Source organism: Felis catus, chromosome F1, assembly GCF_018350175.1.
Source record: "Felis catus isolate Fca126 chromosome F1, F.catus_Fca126_mat1.0, whole genome shotgun sequence".
NCBI lineage: Eukaryota > Metazoa > Chordata > Mammalia > Carnivora > Felidae > Felis > Felis catus.
The window spans coordinates 62,858,393-62,877,222 of NC_058384.1; the positions used below are offsets into that span (position 1 = coordinate 62,858,393).

Below are 18,830 nucleotides of genomic sequence, written 5' to 3' on the forward strand. Positions count from 1 at the left end.
GCCTGCCATGAGGTAAGAGAGCGCGAGGAGCGAAACGACCCCGGGAGAGGGTTCCCAGCAAAGAGAAGAGACCACGAAAATGATGTGCTCCGTTTCTGACACAGTGAATTGAAGGAGCCTTTGGGACGTCCAAATGGGGGGTGTCGCACAGGATGTGCGAGCCTCCAACTCTAAAAAAGTCGTTTCTAAAAATCAGACGATGGCCTTCTTGACATCTCACGCTGTACAACGTCTGGCCGTGTGCCCAGACTAGAGAAAGGCACAATCAGGGACACGGACGATGCCGCCTGGAGCGACACGCGGTAAAGCAGGGCCCGGCAGCACATTCTCGGAGGTTCTGAGCAGGATGTCTGAGCCGGGAGGGAGTGAGCAGGCTGCAGCCTCGTCTCGGTTATGATACCACAACCATACCAGCCTTGTGACTCGGGACGCGTTAATTAGCCTCTCTGTGCCTCAGTTTCCTCATCTATAAAATGAGATGACGATCGTACCTATGCCACACGGAGCTGTGGTAGGATCAAGTAACACTTGTGAAGCACTTTGCATGGAACCTAGCACTGTGACAGCAAATGGTACAATCTATATTCAAATTTGGTTATTACTGGTAAGGACAACAATATCCAGGGGCGCCTGGGGGGCTCAGTCAGTTAGCGTCTGACTTCGGCTCAGGTCACGATCTCGCAGTTCATGGGTTGGAGCCCCGTGTCGCGCTCTCTGCTGTCAGCATGGAGCCCGCCTCGGATCCTCTGTCCCCATCTCTCTCTGCCACTCCCCTTCTCACACATTCTCTCTCTCTCTCAAAAATAAACATTTAAAAAAAAAATCACTATCATTAGTTTGAGCAAGTCACTTCTCTATGATCATTCTTACCTGCAAAGCAAGGGTAATACCTGCTTTTTACAGGGTTACTAGAAACCAATATTTGAGGACAATGCACGTGAACACTGACTCCTGTGTATAGGGATTGGACCTCTCCACAGGGGACAGGGGTTTCCCTCCCGGCGGCTCAGGTCCTCAGCGGCCGGTTCTGAGGTCTTGGTCTGGGGGTGTGCATCGCTCTCCCGGAGGACGCAGCTTTAGATCCAAAGAGGAAACAGCCACACACTAAAGCCTGTGTGGTGTGTGCAGTGCAGAAAAGATACTAGTCAATTAAAAGGAATCAAGTGTTTGACATACGGTACAATATAGATGGTCCTTGAAAACACCTTGCATGGTGAAATACACCAGAGAGAGGCAGACACGTGTTGTAGGAGATTCTACTTAGGGGAGGAAGCCAAAATAGGCAAAATCATAGAGACAGAAGGCAGAATAGAGGTTACCAGGAGCTGAGGGGAAAGAGGCAGTGATGTTTCATGGGTACACAGCTCGCGTTGGGGTCGATGAAAAGGTTTAGGATACAGGTAGTGGTGACGGGTACAGAGTCTTGTGAACGTATTTAATGCCACTGAGTTGTGCACTTACAAATGGTTACAATAAGCATCATGGTAGGTAGATTTAAAAATCCACAGAAGCCATCAAAACAAGGAGCAGCTGGTCAGTTACACATGGGTCCCCAAAGGCTGGCTGCTGTGGCGGCAATGAACTTGAACTCTTCATATCCTCCTGGTGTGATGGATAAACATTGCTGGCTTTAGGTATTAAGTGGGCCGGTGCAAGAATCTGTCGACCGGGCTGGGCAGTATGCAAATGCTCCCGTGGAAACCCAATTACATTATTTCTTACTCTTGAGCATGCACGGCTGTAATAAAGACAGGTGTTTGGCTTTGGTAACAACGGATTCTTACTAACTCCTCTGCTGACGGATAACGCATTTGGCAGTTCTGCCCCAGTTTTAAAATCCTTCCCGAATCACTCACTGCGGGAGCAGAATCACTCACTCCTTGTGCAGGGTGCGTGTTCGCTCTGGTACGGATTCGGGGGAAAGATAAATGCATTTTCTCACGTGTGGTCAGGCACCCAGGGATTCACTCGGTGAACCAGATTCTCACGAGGTATAATCTGCCTTCCCCGCGTGGGACTCTTGAGTCTCCAGCCACACTGACGACCTTCTCCCTTCTCGCAGCAAAACCCACTCCTGCCCCAGGGCCTTTGCACTGCTTCTCTCCCTCTGTCTGGAGATCTTTCTCCAGAGATTCACAGAGTCCTCCCTCCCTTCCGTATTCACACCTCTACAGACTCCAAGGTCACCATAACCCAGAGGCCTTTTCCGGCGATCTGTATAAAATAGCACCCACCCTACCTCCTGACACCATCTATCCTGTTTGGTGCTTTATCTGCCCGCAGACAAGTCACATGTGACACGGGAGGGTAACCATCTCCTACCTCCATCTCAACCAGAATATAAGCTCCAGGCAGACAAGCCCTTGGTCTTGTAGACTGCCGTATCCCCAGAGCCTAAAACAATATTGGCTCACAAAAGACGTTGATACCTTTTTCTTTTTTAAAGGAGCGCAGGAAAAAAATGAAGTTATGCTATCAGCATACTATTCTTCATATCGATGAGAATGCCTTGCCCCAGCATCCCTAAGAAAGCAATGATCCCTTTCTCGTTTGGCTGAGAAAGAGCCCTAGTAACCTCCCCGTCACACGCCATTCAAGCCATATCAAGTGTTTTAGGAAGTTTAATGAAGTCTGGCCCGCTTTTAAAGAAAAAAAGATTTTCACAAACAGCATTTGAATAAATGACATGTGGCACACCCGCACTATGGAATATTACTCAGTAACAAAAAGAAATGAAGTGTTGATACGTGCCACAACACAAACGAAACATCACACTAAGTGGAAGAAGCCAGACATCAAAGGCCGTGTACCAACGATGCCATTTATAGGAAATGTCCACAACAGACAAATCCATAAAGACAGGAAATAGATTAGCGGCTGGGGGCCTCAAGGGAGAGACTGAGAAGTGCTGGCTAAGAAGTGGGATTTCTAAGAGTGAGATCCTGCCATTTGCAACAACGTGGATGGAACGGGAGGGTATTCCGCTAAGTGAAATAAGTCAGGCAGAGAAAGACAGAGATCATATGTTTTCACTCACATGTGGAATTTGAGAAACTTAACAGAAGACCATGGGGGAAAGAAAGGAAAAATAAGTTACAAACAGGGAGGTAAACCATAAGAGACTCTTAAATACAGAGAACTGAGCATTGATGGGGGTGGGGGGAGAGGGGAGAATGGGTGATGGGCACTGAGGAGGGCACTTGTTGGGACGAGCACTGGGTGTCGTAGGTAAGCGATGGATCATAGGAATCTACTCTCGACGCCAAGACTATACTGTACACGCTGTATGTTAGCTAGCTTGACAATAAATTATTTAAACGAGAAAAAACTGGGATTTCTTCTCGGGGTGATAAAAATGCTCTAAAATCGACTGTGGTAATGGCAGCAGAACACCAGAAATAGACTACAACCTGATGAATTATATACACTTTAAACGGGTGAATCGTAGGATATGTGATTAGGTCTCAACAAAGCAGCTCCCAAAACGAGCGCTAACAAATCGTGCTTGCCACATCATTCAATACGTAGGGCCTAAAACTACACAGCAAGTACCCATACATCCACAGCCTGCACACATTTCTCAATTAAACACAACTTATACGCCCAGTAACTTCAGAGAAGAGTTTATTTCACTGAAATCCCGTCACTGCTCACAAGGCGACCAAGTGACCACCTCACCCAAGTTCTTCTAAGTCTGGGGTACGCAAACTCAGGGGTGATACTCGGAATTTTGACAACCAGGAAAGCTCAGGTGCCAATGAATCAGAAGAGATGCCGGAACTAACCAGGACAGGTGCCAGTCCCATCAGCCACGAGCATCTCAACCAGCGCCCCAGGGACCTGCCTTCCGTCCCAGGACCCACACACCGAACCCATTCTCTGCCACTTTCCTCCGCTCAAACCACCGCACGGTCTTAATTCCAAACAGGGCACGGTACAGTCATGTGTCCCACGCCTTACGGGAATTCATCACAGACATATTATGAACTTTTCTTTCTCCGCAGCACACGATGATGACGGAAGAACTATTTGGTGCCAACGTCAGCAGACAAACACAACTGCGGACCATAAATTAGCTGAAGGCGCTGGGGCAGAGGGGGGCCCTCCCACAGGCCGGGACAGGCTTACGTTACTTTACTAGGATCAAATGAAAACGGACATTTTTTTGAATTCTTACAGAGGACTCTCAGACCCTGGAGAACACACCCATAGATTCCAAGAGTGCCACGGATCCCCCTCTGAGAAACACTCATCTACAGACTAAGGGAAAAAAGTAACTGACGCACAGAGCTGACGAGGTCTTTTCTAGCAAACACTTACCAGGCGCCTGTGTGTGTCCGGCAGCCATCTTGTGCAGTCTTCTCACCCCACTGTCCCTCCCCGATACACACTAGAAAGGGGGGGAAGGAACTATTATTTACAGAGCACCACCCACACGAGGGCTTTGCTCAGTGCTCTGCACGCACACACATAACCGTAACATCTATCTGCCAAGAAGACATCCCAATTTTACCGATGATTAAACAAAGGCCAATGGGGTAAGAACCTTGTACAGTCGTTCAGGCAGCACACAGAAGGCGGGATCTGAGCAGACGGCGTCCTGGCCCCACGCAAGGGCACCTCAGTAAAGGGGTGGAATCTTTCCAATCCCTGCTACAAGCCTAATGCTCTGACCCCTTTGTGGTAGGCAGAGTAGGGACACTGCCACCCATGAGGTCCCCAACCTCGTCTCCAAAACCCGTGACTAGGTTACCCTACTCGGCAAAAGGGGCTCTGAGAGGGGAGATAAACCTGGATCATCAGGGGAGGGCAGGAAGGAGAGGCCTGTGTGAGGACAAGGGTCCTGACCAGGGAAAGGGAAGGCAGGGGGCCCAGAGCAGAGGGCAGAGTGCCATGGCTGACGGCTCGGGAGATGGAAGGGGGTCCAGGCCCAGGAATCCAGGCAGCCTCTAAGCTGGACAAGCAAGCACATGGATGTGCTCCTGGAGCCTTAGGAAGGAGAGCAGTCCTGCCAATTCCTTGATTTCCGCCCCGTTTCAAATCTGTGACCCCCCAAGCAAGATGATCACCTTGTGGCGTTCTAAGCCTCTCCATTTGTAGTCACTGGTTACGGCAGCCACAGGAAATTAACAGGGCCAGGCTAGGGTGGCAAGTGCTAGTTTTGTGTGACCGGTGTTCCGAGGAGGACGGGCCAGCTCCCAGCCCGAGGAGGAAGACCATGAACAGCAAAGGAGCAGATGCTGCTGCGGGGACCACGTTACATGCAGAGGGTTACACGCAGTGAGGACGTGACTGCTGGGACTTACCGGCCGTGGGGAAGGAGACCCGGGCAAGGACAAGAGACCCTCACCACGGCAGACGCTGCTCCATAAAGCCCACCAGCCCCCAGGACCCGGATGTTCTCTGGACGGCATTTCACTCATGTTCTCCCAAGGGGTTGGTTTTTTTTTTTCTTTTCCCTTGAGAAAAAGTTCTGGAAGAGTCGGCAATCCCAGAAGGGAGCTGTGGGCGACTGGAGGACTTGGCCACTTCCTGGTCACCAGCCCATTCTGTTCAAGGCCGCATGACCACACCACCCCCGAGCAGCCACACTTGAGAAATCAAGCCACGATTAAACCAAAAACTCTGGGGGCGCCTGAGTGGCTCACTCAGTTAAGTGTCCGACTTCGCCTCAGGTCACGATCTCACGGTTTGTGAGCTCGAGTCCGGCAACAGGCTCTGTGCTGACAGCTTGGAGCCCGGAGCCTGCTTTGGATTCTGTGTCTCCCTCTCTCTCTGCCTCTCCCCTGGTCATGCTCTGTCTCTCTCAAAAATAAACATTTAAAAGAAAAAAAAAAAAAAAAGCAAAAACAGAAAACTCTGGTCCCCTGCTGGGCCACTGTGAAAGCTGTCTGCCATGTGGCCGGGACTTCATCCAGCCCACAGCCAGAGGGGCCTCAGCGGGAGACCAAGCATCTCGGAACGCATCTGGATACAAGCAATACAAGTGACTTCTAAGCAGTACAAGTGACTTCAGGGCCAGGAGTCACAAGCGGATACACGGCTGTGGGGATCTGTCCCCTGGTGTTTTAACAGACAGACATTCGGTCTCTGGCCACAAAGACGGCTGTCTGTCCCCTCTCCAGCACCAAAGGCGCAGCAAGATGCCTCTCCCCTTGCCCACCTGGGGCTTCCCTTCTAGAAGCTACTACACGTTCCAAAGGTGAGGAGGTAAGGCGACACCAGGTGCCACGCTGGAGCCCCGCCTGGCTCCCCACCCACCGGAGTCCAGAGCATTCCTCCTTCCCGGTCCCCCCCGCACCCCCCCCCCCGTCTTGGCACAACCCCTCCTGGGTTTCCCTGCTTTATGCTCACGTGGTTATCATCTAAGATTAATTTTCTGAGTCACTCAACAAAAGTCTACTGAGCACAGGCTGTCATGCTGACAGATTGGAAAGTCACTCAAAAACCACAGAAGAGAGGTGCCCTAGAACACAGGAAGGAACAAAACGATCAGGTGGGGGAGGGCCGCCCCAAGGCAGCGAGGGCTGCACTGAAATCCGTGAAAAGACGTTGCCAGTTTTAAGGACTTGCACGAAGCAACTGAGGGTCTCTCGGTGTATTTACCTGCATTTACCTGCGTTTCCAAAATGCTTCAAAACTCAGGTATTAAAGTTACTGCCATCCACAACCCCGAGCCCAGTCCTCACAAGTACGGTATGAGGAACCCGCATGCCCTGGCATGGGGACAGTTCAGCCAGGAGGACTCTGTGACAGCAAGCAACCTAGCAGTCACCGGGAATGCATGCTCTGCTTCCTGAGACCCCCCTGCCCCCAACAGATCCCGTCCAGAAAAGGAAAGCCCATCTATTTAAAGGGCCAGCATCAAGAAGTTTCGTGTGTTACTAAGGAGAAAAAAAAAAATCTTGAAACCCTCGCGTACCACCGGTGAGAGTTTTAAATGGTACAATCATTATGGAAGACAATACAAAACATTAAAAATAGAATCGCCATATAATTTAACAATCGCCCATCTGGGTAGAGACCCAAAATTATTCCAAGCAGCATTTCAGAGGTATCTGCACATCCATGGTCACGGCAGCACTATTCACGACAGCCAAGAGGGGGAAGAAACCCAAGCGTCCGTCAACAGATGACCGGATAAAGAAAACGTGTTCATTACACACATACAATTGAATACTGCGCAGCCTTATAAAGGAGAGAAGTCCCGGCATGTGCCACAGCATACAGGAACCTCAGGGACGTTATGCTACGGGAAGTAAGCCAGTCACGAAATGACAAATACAACAGGACTCCATTGATGAGGTATCCAAGCAGCCGAAATCATAGAAACGGAGTATACAGGTGGTTGCCGGGGCGCCTGGGTGGCTGCGTGGGTTAGGCGTCCGACTTCAGCTCAATTCACGATCTCACGGTTCACGGGTTCAAGCCCCGCATCGGGCTCTACGCTGACAGCTCGGAGCCTGGAACCTGCTTCGGATTCTGCGTCTCCCTCTCTCTCTCTCTCTGCCCCTCCCCCCCACTCTGCCTCTCTCCCAAAAATAAACATTAAAAACAATTTTTTTAATAGTCACATTTAACGTATTTTAACCATTGTTTTAAAAAATCTCAAAAGCACAGTACACAAGAAAAAAGATGCCAAAAACACATGACATAAATTTTAAGAGAAAATCTGTATGGCAAGACAAAGAAGCAGCAGAGAGAGGGAAGAACAAAACACAGGTCACACCAACAAGGTCCAAACACTCAGTGGGGAGCCGACACTCCAGTGTGGGACTGAGGAAGGGACAGGGGTCCACACACCTGCTGCGGCCTCAGCTCTGAAGGTGCATCTGGCCCCCCTCAGGCCGGTCCCTTCTCTCTGATGCCCTATCCCCTGTCCCGTGCAGAGCTCCGGAGAGATCAGGGAGACCGGCAGGTCAAGGGCTTGGCAAGACACCCAGGTGTAAGACCCAGTCATCCTTCTATAACCTGAGGACCAGCACTCCGCCCCGGCCAAGCTGGGAGGCCTGCGTCTCTGGATCTGCAGAGCAGCCAGCAACCCAAACCCCGGAGTCTGCTGCCCAGCGCTGGCCTGGCACCGTTCCACAGAGAAACAAAGTCAGGAACGGTCGTTTACACAGAAACCCCACGCCTCAGTCCTTGACAACTGTAATTACAACCAAACAGCTTGTGAAAGGGAGAGCAGAAAAGAGCAGCCCGGACCTAGCCGTGAATTGGAGGTTTCGGGGTAAAACACACACCCAGAGCGCTTGCTGTCATGGCGGCCAGTCGAAACAAGCGACTGGCCAGCCAGACCAAGCCGCTTTCTGGCCAGTGTGTTTCTCCCTCTGATTTAATGAGCTGCTTGCTCATTAAGCGCTAGAAGCAGGTCACAGGGAAGGGACTTGCTGGCACAAGGCCACACGGGCTGACAAGTGACAAGGGCAGAGGAGACAGGGGCCGCTCCAGCCCCCAACACATGGCCAGTCCTGCCGGATGCCCCGGGGCCTCCATAGCTTTGGGGTGATGCCTTCTGCAGAGGTACGCTCTGTTCCTTCCACAAAGTGGTGTTTCTGCCACGGACTCCCTCGCCAGGGAAGTTCCACATCCTAAGCCTTGGTTCGCCAACTGGGCCGATCACCCAAAAGATCATTCGAGAGCAGGGTCACAGAGGCGGCAGCACCGTCCTGGGTGTGAGCCCCAGCTCCACCTACTGACAGCAGCTTGACCTAGAACTACCTCCCCCAAACTCTGTTTCCTCACCTACAAAATGCGATCGTATCCTCGCCTCACCTAGAGTAGTCGCGAATCATTATTTCTAGACTAAAAGGCCTAATGAAGCACCTCACACATACTTCGTGCGGAGCGGTAACTATTTCCATTGACGGCTAATATTAACAGAGACAGGACTCTAACTATGATAAAGGTATTAATGACAACATAGTCCCCCCCCACCCCATGTCTTAGTCCGACATGAAGAAAAGAGGCATTTTCGGTGAAACCCCAAGGATAGGCCAGCCCCAGGCTGCAATGACGCCAACCATAGTGACAGCACAGGCCATCCCAGCACAGGGAACGCCTCCCCCAGACGCCCCCCCAACCAAGGCTGCTGGGCTTTCTATCTGAACAGGAAGATGAAGAAAGTAGAGGAAAGACCTGGGAATATACTTAATGCCAAGCCTGAAGCCACAGGGATGAAGAATCTCAGTCTCTCGAGAGTGAGGGGAGAACTACACACAGGTCACATGCCCACCATCTCCTAGACCCCAGGGTTCCTCAGGACCCCTCTCTCTCTGAGCTTTAAAAATTTTTTTTTCAATGTTTTTATTATTTCTTTTTGGGACAGAGAGAGACAGAGCATGAACGGGGTTGGGGCAGAGAGAGGGAGACACAGAATCAGAAACAGGCTCCAGGCTCTGAGCCATCAGCCCAGAGCCCGACGCGGGGCTCGAACTCACAGACCGCGAGATCGTGACCTGGCTGAAGTCGGACGCTTAACCGACTGCGCCACCCAGGCGCCCCTCTCTGAGCTTTAATCTAAAAAAAAATGAGGGCAACAGGACCCCCCCCCTCGACAGCTTGCTGTGGACATCAAATGAACCCACATGAAGGTGCTTTGAAGCAACTCATTCCCACAACCATGAAAAAGAGCATTGTTTTTTTGACAGTTTCAACAAATACAACTTAATAAAAAAACGCTGAATTGGGAAGATCAAGGCAGTGAAAAAGTGGTTTGTTGTTGTTTTTTTTAACGTTTTATTTGAGAGAGAGCATGCACCAGCAGGGGAGGGGCAGAGAGAGAGAAAGAATCGCAAGCAGGCTCTGTTCTGGAAGCTCAATGCGGGGCTCAAACTCACGAACCGTGAGATCATGACCTGAGCCGAAATCAAGAGCCAGACACTTAACCGACTGAGCCACCCAGGCGCCCTGAAAAAGTTATTTTAATAGGCTAACGAACTGCTCAGATAAACAGGGACAAACATGCTAATTTTCTTCCCAAATCTGCTGTCCCCGACCTGAGGTTTCTGCAGGGGAGAGGAATTGGCTGGAAGTAAAATTGGTGAACAGCCAACTGGAGCTCCCAACATCTGCTACACGTTTTCCATTTAGGTGGTAGATGCTTCTGCAAACAAAGAGCCCAAAACAGGCTGCATCCTGGATGACCAACCCAGCCACCTCCGACACCCATTCTCTCCAAAAAGTTATGCAATGCCATTTGACCAATCGCTTAGCCTACCTTCGAAATGTACAAAATTTCAAGTAGCTCCTATGTCAATGCAGAGCACACAGACAAATTCCTTCACGGTGATCAGAAGGCAGCTTCGTTTTTGTTCAGTCTCTGCTCTGTGTACCAGAGTCGGAAAGCAACGGGCTGGAATGTCTTCCAGACGCTGCTAGAAGGTGCCCGAAATGCCACAAGAGAATGCACACACACCCTTTCGGGGCCCAAAGCAACTGATCAAGGAAATTATGCTGAAATCCCACGTTTGTTCTTAAAAATTCAAGTCAACCTTCTTACATACCACAATAAATTGCTTTACCTTTTTAGTGTTTTTGAGTCAATTAACAGCTAATTATCAGACATTTCCCCTAAAATCTGAATTAAAAAGATACGTCAGCATTCTCTCTCACTCCCCAGCGGACCCCACACACCCTCAAGGGCACCTGCACCTCGTTTCAGGAGCAGCGGGGCAGCGGAAGAGTGGGGGGGATAGTGTCCCTCCAGCCACCACATCGATTTAATCCTTGGCCTTTAATCCAGATGAACCACCCGACTCAGAACGGCTTCCCTGGAGAGTGGAGGGAGAGGGGTCTGCGGTTGGCGGTGGGCGCAGCCTCCCACCTTGGTACCCCCAGCACATCTAAAAGGGCACCAGCTAAGATGCTCGAGTTGACCCCCCCCAGCCCCACCTCCGGCCACTCACCCGTATCCGGCGCATGGCCGCCACGATCTCCACTCTGCTATTGGGCCTCGGCACATCCAGGCTTCCGACGTACTGCGGGGAGGAAGCAAGCACTCATTGAGAAGAGGGACAGCAAGGGACCCCGGTCACAGAATGTTAGCGGAGGGAAGGAGATCCAGTTAAGCTCCCTATTTTGTGGAGGAGGAAACCGAGAGCCAAAGGGGTGTCTCGTTCGGGGCCTACTTCTAACTTTATAAAAATCAACGCAAGAAACCAATGCTTCCTTTGTCATGCTGCTCCTCATCAGAAATGAGGCCGGGCATGGTGTTCAAGCAGGTTCCTGAATCGGAAAGACTTGGGTGGGATGAACCTCCGAACCGCTATCTTTGGGGGGAGGCGCTTGGCCTTTGTCTCAATTTCCTCACCTGTAAAATGGGGTTCCAGTAAAGATCAAATGCGAGGAGGTAGAAAATGTCTTACACAGATATGCTTTGCTTATATCAAAGCAGAACCCCCCCTTCAAAAAAAAAGGAATATGTGCTTTATTCAATTAACGGCACTTCATTGAGTTAGCCCTCGATGTTATAGGGACCTCACACACTTGATTAAGTTCCTAACTGGAGGACAGGAACACGCTAATTATGTTTTATTTAAAATTTGAATCTTCGAAAAAAGAAAAAAGAAAACTTAATCTTCTGAAACGTTTCAAAACACAAAATGACATCCAGGTTAATGTTTAATACATGGATACTTCCTCACGGTATACTATTCTAATAATGTAGAAATATGCTGAGCAAAATAACCACCCCCAGCCCATTGATAGTCTGACATAGTCTTTTTATATGCTGATGGACACATATTCGTGGACACAAAGGAATTTATTTTACGTAAAAAGGTTCGCTCTTCGCACTGTCCTACAACTTGATTTCTTTTTAACTTTTTTTTTAACTTTATTTTTATTTATTGGGGGGGGGCAAGCAGAGGAGGGGTGGAGAGAGAGGGAGACGATCCCAAGCAGGCTCCGCGCTATCGGCACAGAGCCTGACGCGGGGCTCGAACTCACACACTGTAAGATCGTGACCTGAGCCAAAGTCAAGAGTCGGACACTTAACCAACTGAGCCACCCAGGCGCCCCTACTTTTTAACATTAAACACAACTTGGACGTTTTTCTCTGCCAACGCGTACAAGTCAGTCACGTTACGCGTGGTGGCCACCAACCCTACACATGTCACTATTAACAACACTGCTTCCATTACGCCCTCATCTATATACCTCCGAGCTCATCCAGAGCTCTGTAGGCGGGGCTTCTACAAGCAGGACTGCTGGACCAAAAGTACAGAAAGATCTTGAGATCATTCCTAAGTAGGATGAAACAAGAAAAGCGGGGGGACGTTTTTAAGCACATGTATTGGTTCCTTCACATACACCATCCCATTCCATACTGATATTGGGGTACGCCTTTCCTTTTTTCATTCAAATTATATAAAATAGCCTGGGGGATATCCTAGAAATCAACAGCTTCTAAATAACTTATAAGTCTGCCTGGGCAAAAATGGCATTAAAAGAAGAGGGTAGTCATCCCTGTAAGAAATGCGGTTCCTGTGGTTATATAGGAATAGAAGGTTCTTGCTGAAATTTTAGAGTGAAGGCTAGCCCCAGGAAGCAAGGTTCCAAGAGCTAAAAACTGCCAAAGGTTTCCCCTAGGATTGATCCAGTTTGTGCTAATCCCCTGAGGAGCACAGTCCCAGCAGCCAGTGGTGAGTTGTGAGCCCATTGCATTGTGGGCCCAAGGCGGACAGCCCCACCACGTGGGCGGGAAGCCATGTACCTGCTGATAAAGCGTCTGGCAACCCACTTGGGTGAATGAGGCCCCCTAGATCTAAGAGTGTGGTCAGACTTAAATATGGATGGCGCTTCTCCCCCCTCCGAGCGCTGCTGGGACCCCACAGCATCAGGCAACGTGTCCGTGACCTCCACGGCCCAGAGCGGCAGCCCGGGCTTGTGACCACCCGTCTTCGCAGAGCCCCCAGCCAGGGGCAGTTTCCCCCTCCCTGTCCCAGACCCTGCGGGCCCGAGGGTTCCTTCCCTGAACTCCAAGCAGTCAGACCTCCAGGGGCTCGTGTTCCCTCAGCCGTCACGTGAGAGCCAGGACCTCGAGACCGAGCAAGGCCACTCGTTACAGGTGAGCCCGGGGACCCGGCCCGTCTTCCCACGCTGATCCCTGCCACACCAGGAGGGCACGCTGCCTGGTGAGATCCACACCTGCGCGTGAACACGAATGCCCAGAGGGGACCGGTCCCCACGTGCCTCCTTCGCTCCATCAGCCACCACCCGTGCACACACCACACACCTTCACACACGTACGGCGCACGCGTGCTCACACCCACGTGGTCATCGCGCATACTAGCCTCCGACACTCAATTCACACCATGCACGCACTCACTGGTCTGCCTTCCTTCCCAGTCCCACAAAGTCACAAATCCGCCCTCCTGACAATCTGTCCGGAGGAGGGAACCTACGAGAGGTGTAGCTCAGGGTCAAATTCCCCACTACAGATGTCCCTTAGGGTCAAAGAGATGAAAAGGACACGCGAGGTAGGGTTCAAGTCCACATCTAGGCAACACCTAGATATTCACACCAAGAACATGAGGCAAAAAGCAGAACCGCAACGCCAAGGAAGCCGGAGAGCGGTCAGGTCAGGGAGCCCATTCCTTGGGGCAACACCCGACGGCCAAGCGAATACGATGTCCCAGTCTGGCCTCGCAACAACCCGTCTCAGGCACGAACATCACCCCCTCCCCAACGAACTTCAGTCCGAGCATCTTGAGATGGAGAAAGTGTAAGACACGGTCTGAGACCAGTCCCTCCCCCCCTGCTGGAGGCGGGTCCTCACATCCGCTCAACTTGCGCTCAACTGCAGTCAAGTTGGCCCTCATATCCGTGTAAACGGAAGAGAGCCTTCCCACTCACCTTCGGGAAGTCGGCTCCCAGGCCTGAACCTCATGCACCTGCTGAGCTAACAACCTTTGAAGATCCTCGCTTCCATCACCTCCTGCAGGGATCAGGCAAAATCTACTCCCTGCCTTCAGTCAAAGGCTGACGCACAGTGACGGGTTCTCGGTCAGAAAGGGCATCCCCTTTATCTGCCTCTCCTGCAGGACTCTGGGTGCCACAGGCTCATTTCCAGAAGGGAAACGTGCCCCAAACGCCAGGCTCACCTCAGTTTCTTCATCTTGACGAACAGCCTCCAGAACGTCTACCAGTCGTTCAAGCCTGAGATCTGGGAGTCATCCCCGAACGAGCTTCTGCCTTGGCCACCACAGCCAGTCGGCACGGCCGACCAGGGACCTGCTGGGTCCCTCTCCTCCCACACTCACCACCTCATCCCCCAAAACCCTTCCCTCCATCTACACAGTGGCTCCTCACAGGTTTCTCCACTGTCCCCAGGGCCCCTCCAAACCACTCCCCACAAGGCCATCACAGCGCTCACTCTCAGATGCAAACTAGACCGTATTCCTCCCTTAAGACCCTCGGGTGCACCGCCAACTCTGAAGGTGACCGTCAAAGCCCTCGGTGGGGCTTACACTGCCCATGGGCCCGCACGGCACAGCTCCCTCTCACACCACAGGCCTCTCCGTCGTTGGGAAGGGCCCGCAACACATCCTACACCCAAGAGCTTCTACACGTGGGCCTTCCCTGTGCACCTATCTACCCTCCCTCTCCAGCCCTCCAACATCCATGGGCCCTGCAGACCTCTGCTCACCTCTACTTCCCTCTGCTGACCGCCAGGGAAGGCGGCCCCCTCCGGAACACTCCCGCGATCCACCCCCCCCCCCCAGTTCTCTTGCAGAACATCGACACGCGGCTCCATAAGGGACTCCCTCCTCACGGGTTAACCGCGCCTACCTGGCTGGAATCCTCCAAGAATGAGCATATTCGCACCCGCCCCGTGCACTCCCCACGGACAATCACCACACTGAGGAGGGACGGGAGAGGCCTGAGCCCTGGATCCTGACCTGTGTTCCGACATCACAGGCATCAGCCATCCCACCCTGGACAGTCCCTGTGGTGATTCTATCTAGTTACCTATTTTGTGCCGGTACCTGAACTGGACCTAAGCCAGATGCTCTCAGAGTAGCACATGCAATTCTTGGCTTGCCAAGAGATGAAGTACGTGGGGTGCCCGGGGGGCTCAGCCGGCTAAGCATCCGACTCTTGATCTCCGCTCAGGTCACGATCTCGCGGTTTGTGGGTTCGAGCCCCGCGTCAGGCTCTGCACTGACAGCGTGGAGCCTGCTTGGGATTCTCTCTCTCCCTTTCCCTCTGCTCCTCCCCCACTCCCCCTTCCCTCAAAATAAATAAATAAAACTTAAAAAAAAAAACTGATGCCAAATAGAAAAATTAAAAAAAAAAAAAAAAAGGAAGATGAAGTACATCCCACCTTTGCATTGGTGGATTTTTAGTCACCTGGCATTCTGCTGGACTTCTGCCCGCCTTCCAGAAATCCCTGCGGTGAGGCATCTCCTAGGGCTCCTATTCAGAAGAACACCTACCACAGAGCTTAAGGGGAGAATAACGGCGTTTTAAAATATCCAGGCCTACTTCTTTTTCATTAGCACAAGAAAAAAAAACTAGAAGGAAGATTCAAATTGCAGCGGTACTCAAGATACAAATGACCTGTGTCCAATTTATCTGCGGCTTCATCTCCCAGATAAGGAGGAGTTCGCTGCAAATGAGGTTAATCAGACAGACTTCAGGTATTTTTTTTTCTTTTGAAGCTTCTGGACAACCTCAGCGTCGTGCTAGATTAATACCTCCTGAAATCACTTTCATTTTCTTGCTTCCGCTTCCCAGAGATGAACTCCTGGAGACACTGATAAACTGCACCGTGGCCATGTCTCCCGGTGATGTGCATGAATCACAAGGCTAAAAGGCAGCAAGACTTAACAGTCACCCATGGAACTTGCTAGACTTTCTGCCATCACGTTCCTCAGGAACTCCCCTTATTTACAAGGTTTCCGTCAACTGTTTCCAGAGACCAACCCCCCCCCACCCAAAAAAAAAGGAGAAAGACAGACAGACAGAACGATAGATAGATAGATAGATAGATAGATAGATAGATAGATAGATAGATAGATAGATATAGGAGTCAAAAATATTTATAAAAATAAAAAAATGTATCAGATGATTCTGCTTCTGATAATGTTGGAGGAACTATATCACCGGACTAGGCCTCCAACAAGCAATAAATAGGAAGTCTGGAAAAGATTATTTAAAAAAAAACAACTTTGCAGAGAATGTACAAAGAGTGAACCGTAATATAAACTGGGACATTAGTTAACAACAACGAATCAATATCGGCTCAGTCATAACAAACGCACCACCCGATGCAAGGTGCTAACAGGGGAAGCTATGTGTGTATGGGGACGGCCGGGGGTGGGGGGTGGGGAACAGTAGGGGTATATGGGAATTCTGTCCTTGCCACCCAATTTTTCTGTAACCCTAAAACATCAAGTCTGTTGGTTGAAATAATAAAAATAACTTTGAAGGCACTGGACAAGAACAGGCAGGGCTTAGCAGGGAATCGTCCCTGAAAGAAGGCCACTGCCCTCAGTGACGCTTGGTTTGTGCTGTCTCCCACCCAGTGGTACAAAGTGCAAACACGGGGCCAGGGAGCTGGAGGTCAGGCCCAGAGACCCAGTCAGACAGCCTGGGGGGTCCGGACACCAGAGTTGCAATAGCCTGAGGAACCGGACGGTGGGGGGCAGAAATCCCCAGCAGAAGGGGGTCGTAGAGGGGGCTCCCAAATCGTGTCAACCCCACCCAGGCCCGTAGACGACTTCCAAACTATACGTTTGCGAAGCAGATTCCAAGGAGCCCAGGAGAAGGGGGCAAGGGCCCACCCCAGGAGCGGCAGATTGAGGATTTAAGACCAGCCACGTTAACCATCATGAAGAACAAAATTCAACACTCTTCAGAAGAGAACAGCACAATGTTGTGTCACAGGGCTGTTAAAACCCTACTGACTGACCAGCGCAGGCAAGGCCATGGGCAAAGGCCACAGGGCCATGTTTTCCTGGCGCAAAAGGACAAGGGCCCCCATAAAGGGGCACCATGTAAAGGTCCCTAGACTCTGCCTTCCCGGCGCTCCTCTTCTCTCTGAAGACCACTCGGACAGCCCCAGCCCACAGCAAAGACCATGTGGGATTCGGGAGGAAGCCCCTCCTGTCCCAGAAAAGGACAAAGGACCCGCGTAAGGCGGGTCCAAACCCCCCTGCCTGCATCTGTGCTAACTCACTCCTTCCAGGTCCAGACCCAGCCTGGCTTCTATTCCGCCACCCTGCCCACCCCTTCTCGTATCCCCCACCAGTCTCCTGGCCACACTGTGTCCTCTCCTCAGACACACGCACGAGCAGTGCCATATTCTGCTGGAATCCAGCCATCCCCAGTGGGGGGCCCATCTCAACTAGTCCCTTAACCAATCCTGCCCCAATTACCTTCTAAAAACTCAGAGTCGTAGAGGCAGAGGGTGTCAAATCCAAAAGGGACCTTAGGAGTCACGTCCTAGGAGGACGTGACCAAACAGCAGTCAGAGAGGCTGGGTATCCTGCCAACGCCTCCTACACGTCCACCATCACGACCCACCTACGTTGTCCTTTTTCCCATCACCCTCTGGTTTCCGTCCCAGCACTTCCCACGGTCTGCAGGTGTGAGGTGCGCCTCCTTCACGGGGTCCCCCTCTGCCTTCCCCGGGACCTTGCCCTCCCCGCGTCCGCATCCCCAGCCCTTGGAAGAGGGCCTGGGAGACAAAGGCCCGAGCATCTGCGGAATGAATGAGGGGGCCACCTGTCCGAGACCCAGTGTACGGCAGCAATGGGCCAAGAAGCCCACTCTCCCGCCACCGCTCCAACGGGAAAGGTTCTCCCAAGCCTCAGAGACTGCCCTTGGTGCACAGCTGAGCGTCCTGCTGAGCGGGATTATGAATGTGACCTGGGTGAAAGTTCTCGCCTCATTTAGCATCGAACAAAGCAGCATTAACTGCAGGCAGCAGCGGCCCCAGATTCCAGGGCACACACTCAGCCAATGACCTTCCCCCCCACCCCCCCCAGATGCTCTGGGGGAGGGGAAGGAAAACGTGGCCTCGGGGCGGCACACTCCCCCTTTCTGAGGCCGGTTCTGTGTTCTCTGTGTTCTCCAGGTGCCGAGGTGTGCGGGCGGGGGCAGGGGGGACTTGGAAGGACCCGTATGGACATTTAGCAGCTCAGGGCAGGTTACCCGCACCCCTCCTCGCCCTATACACTCACACCACCAGAAAAGCTTCCAAGATGCTTGAAATGCAGCTGCATTTATTTGTAGTCTAAGAGGAAAGAGGCATTTATATTTCTTCCCCTCTCTCCCAGCCCATCCAAAAAAGGAAGTACTATTTGAGGGCCATCTGATGGGACTGTGTCACTATTGATCAGGGGCTCAGCGGGGGCCGATGAATGTGCCGGAGATCACAGCAGAATCCTTCCTGCTCAACATGAAGGGGCTGGGTGCAAAAGAATTGTGGTGAGTCGTCTTTATGCTAATGCCATGCGACTCTCTACAAGGGACAGAGGGTAGGACTGAACCATCCAGCACACCCGCCCGTGGAGAACATGGGTTCTGTGGGTTCTTTTAGTCCATTAGCAAAAGCTCAGATGGGTTGGCCTGATTATTTCTCTTTATTATGAGGATCTGAGAGATCTAGCAAAGGGGAGAGAAAAAGCAGGAAGGCAGAAAAAAAAAAAAAAAACGTTCTGGTCTTTCAACTATCAGTTCCCGAATGAAAGCCTGAGCTCTGGCTCGCATCACAGAGGCAGGCGTGTGGGAGAGGCCAGGGAGGCACTTTCTGCCCTGCCCATCTGGGAGGCTTACTTGCCCAGTGGGTTACTTCTCCTCTGGGGGGGCGGACAAGGGGA

The 18,830-nt window shown here is 51.6% G+C and overlaps 1 protein-coding gene across 3 annotated transcripts in view; it reads right to left on the reverse strand.

Moving 5' to 3' along the window:
• Positions 1-18,830, reverse strand: part of CF1H1orf226 (chromosome F1 C1orf226 homolog) — a 283,758-nt gene that overhangs the window by 196,721 nt on the left and 68,207 nt on the right. For 2 of the 3 annotated variants that reach the window (XM_045048983.1, XM_045048982.1), the window contains exon 2: positions 10,908-10,979. The exons of the other annotated variant lie outside the window; for it this stretch is intronic. In XM_045048983.1, the coding sequence (XP_044904918.1) occupies positions 10,908-10,979 (72 nt within the window). The remainder of the gene's footprint in view (positions 1-10,907; positions 10,980-18,830) is intronic. 3 annotated transcript variants of the gene reach the window in all.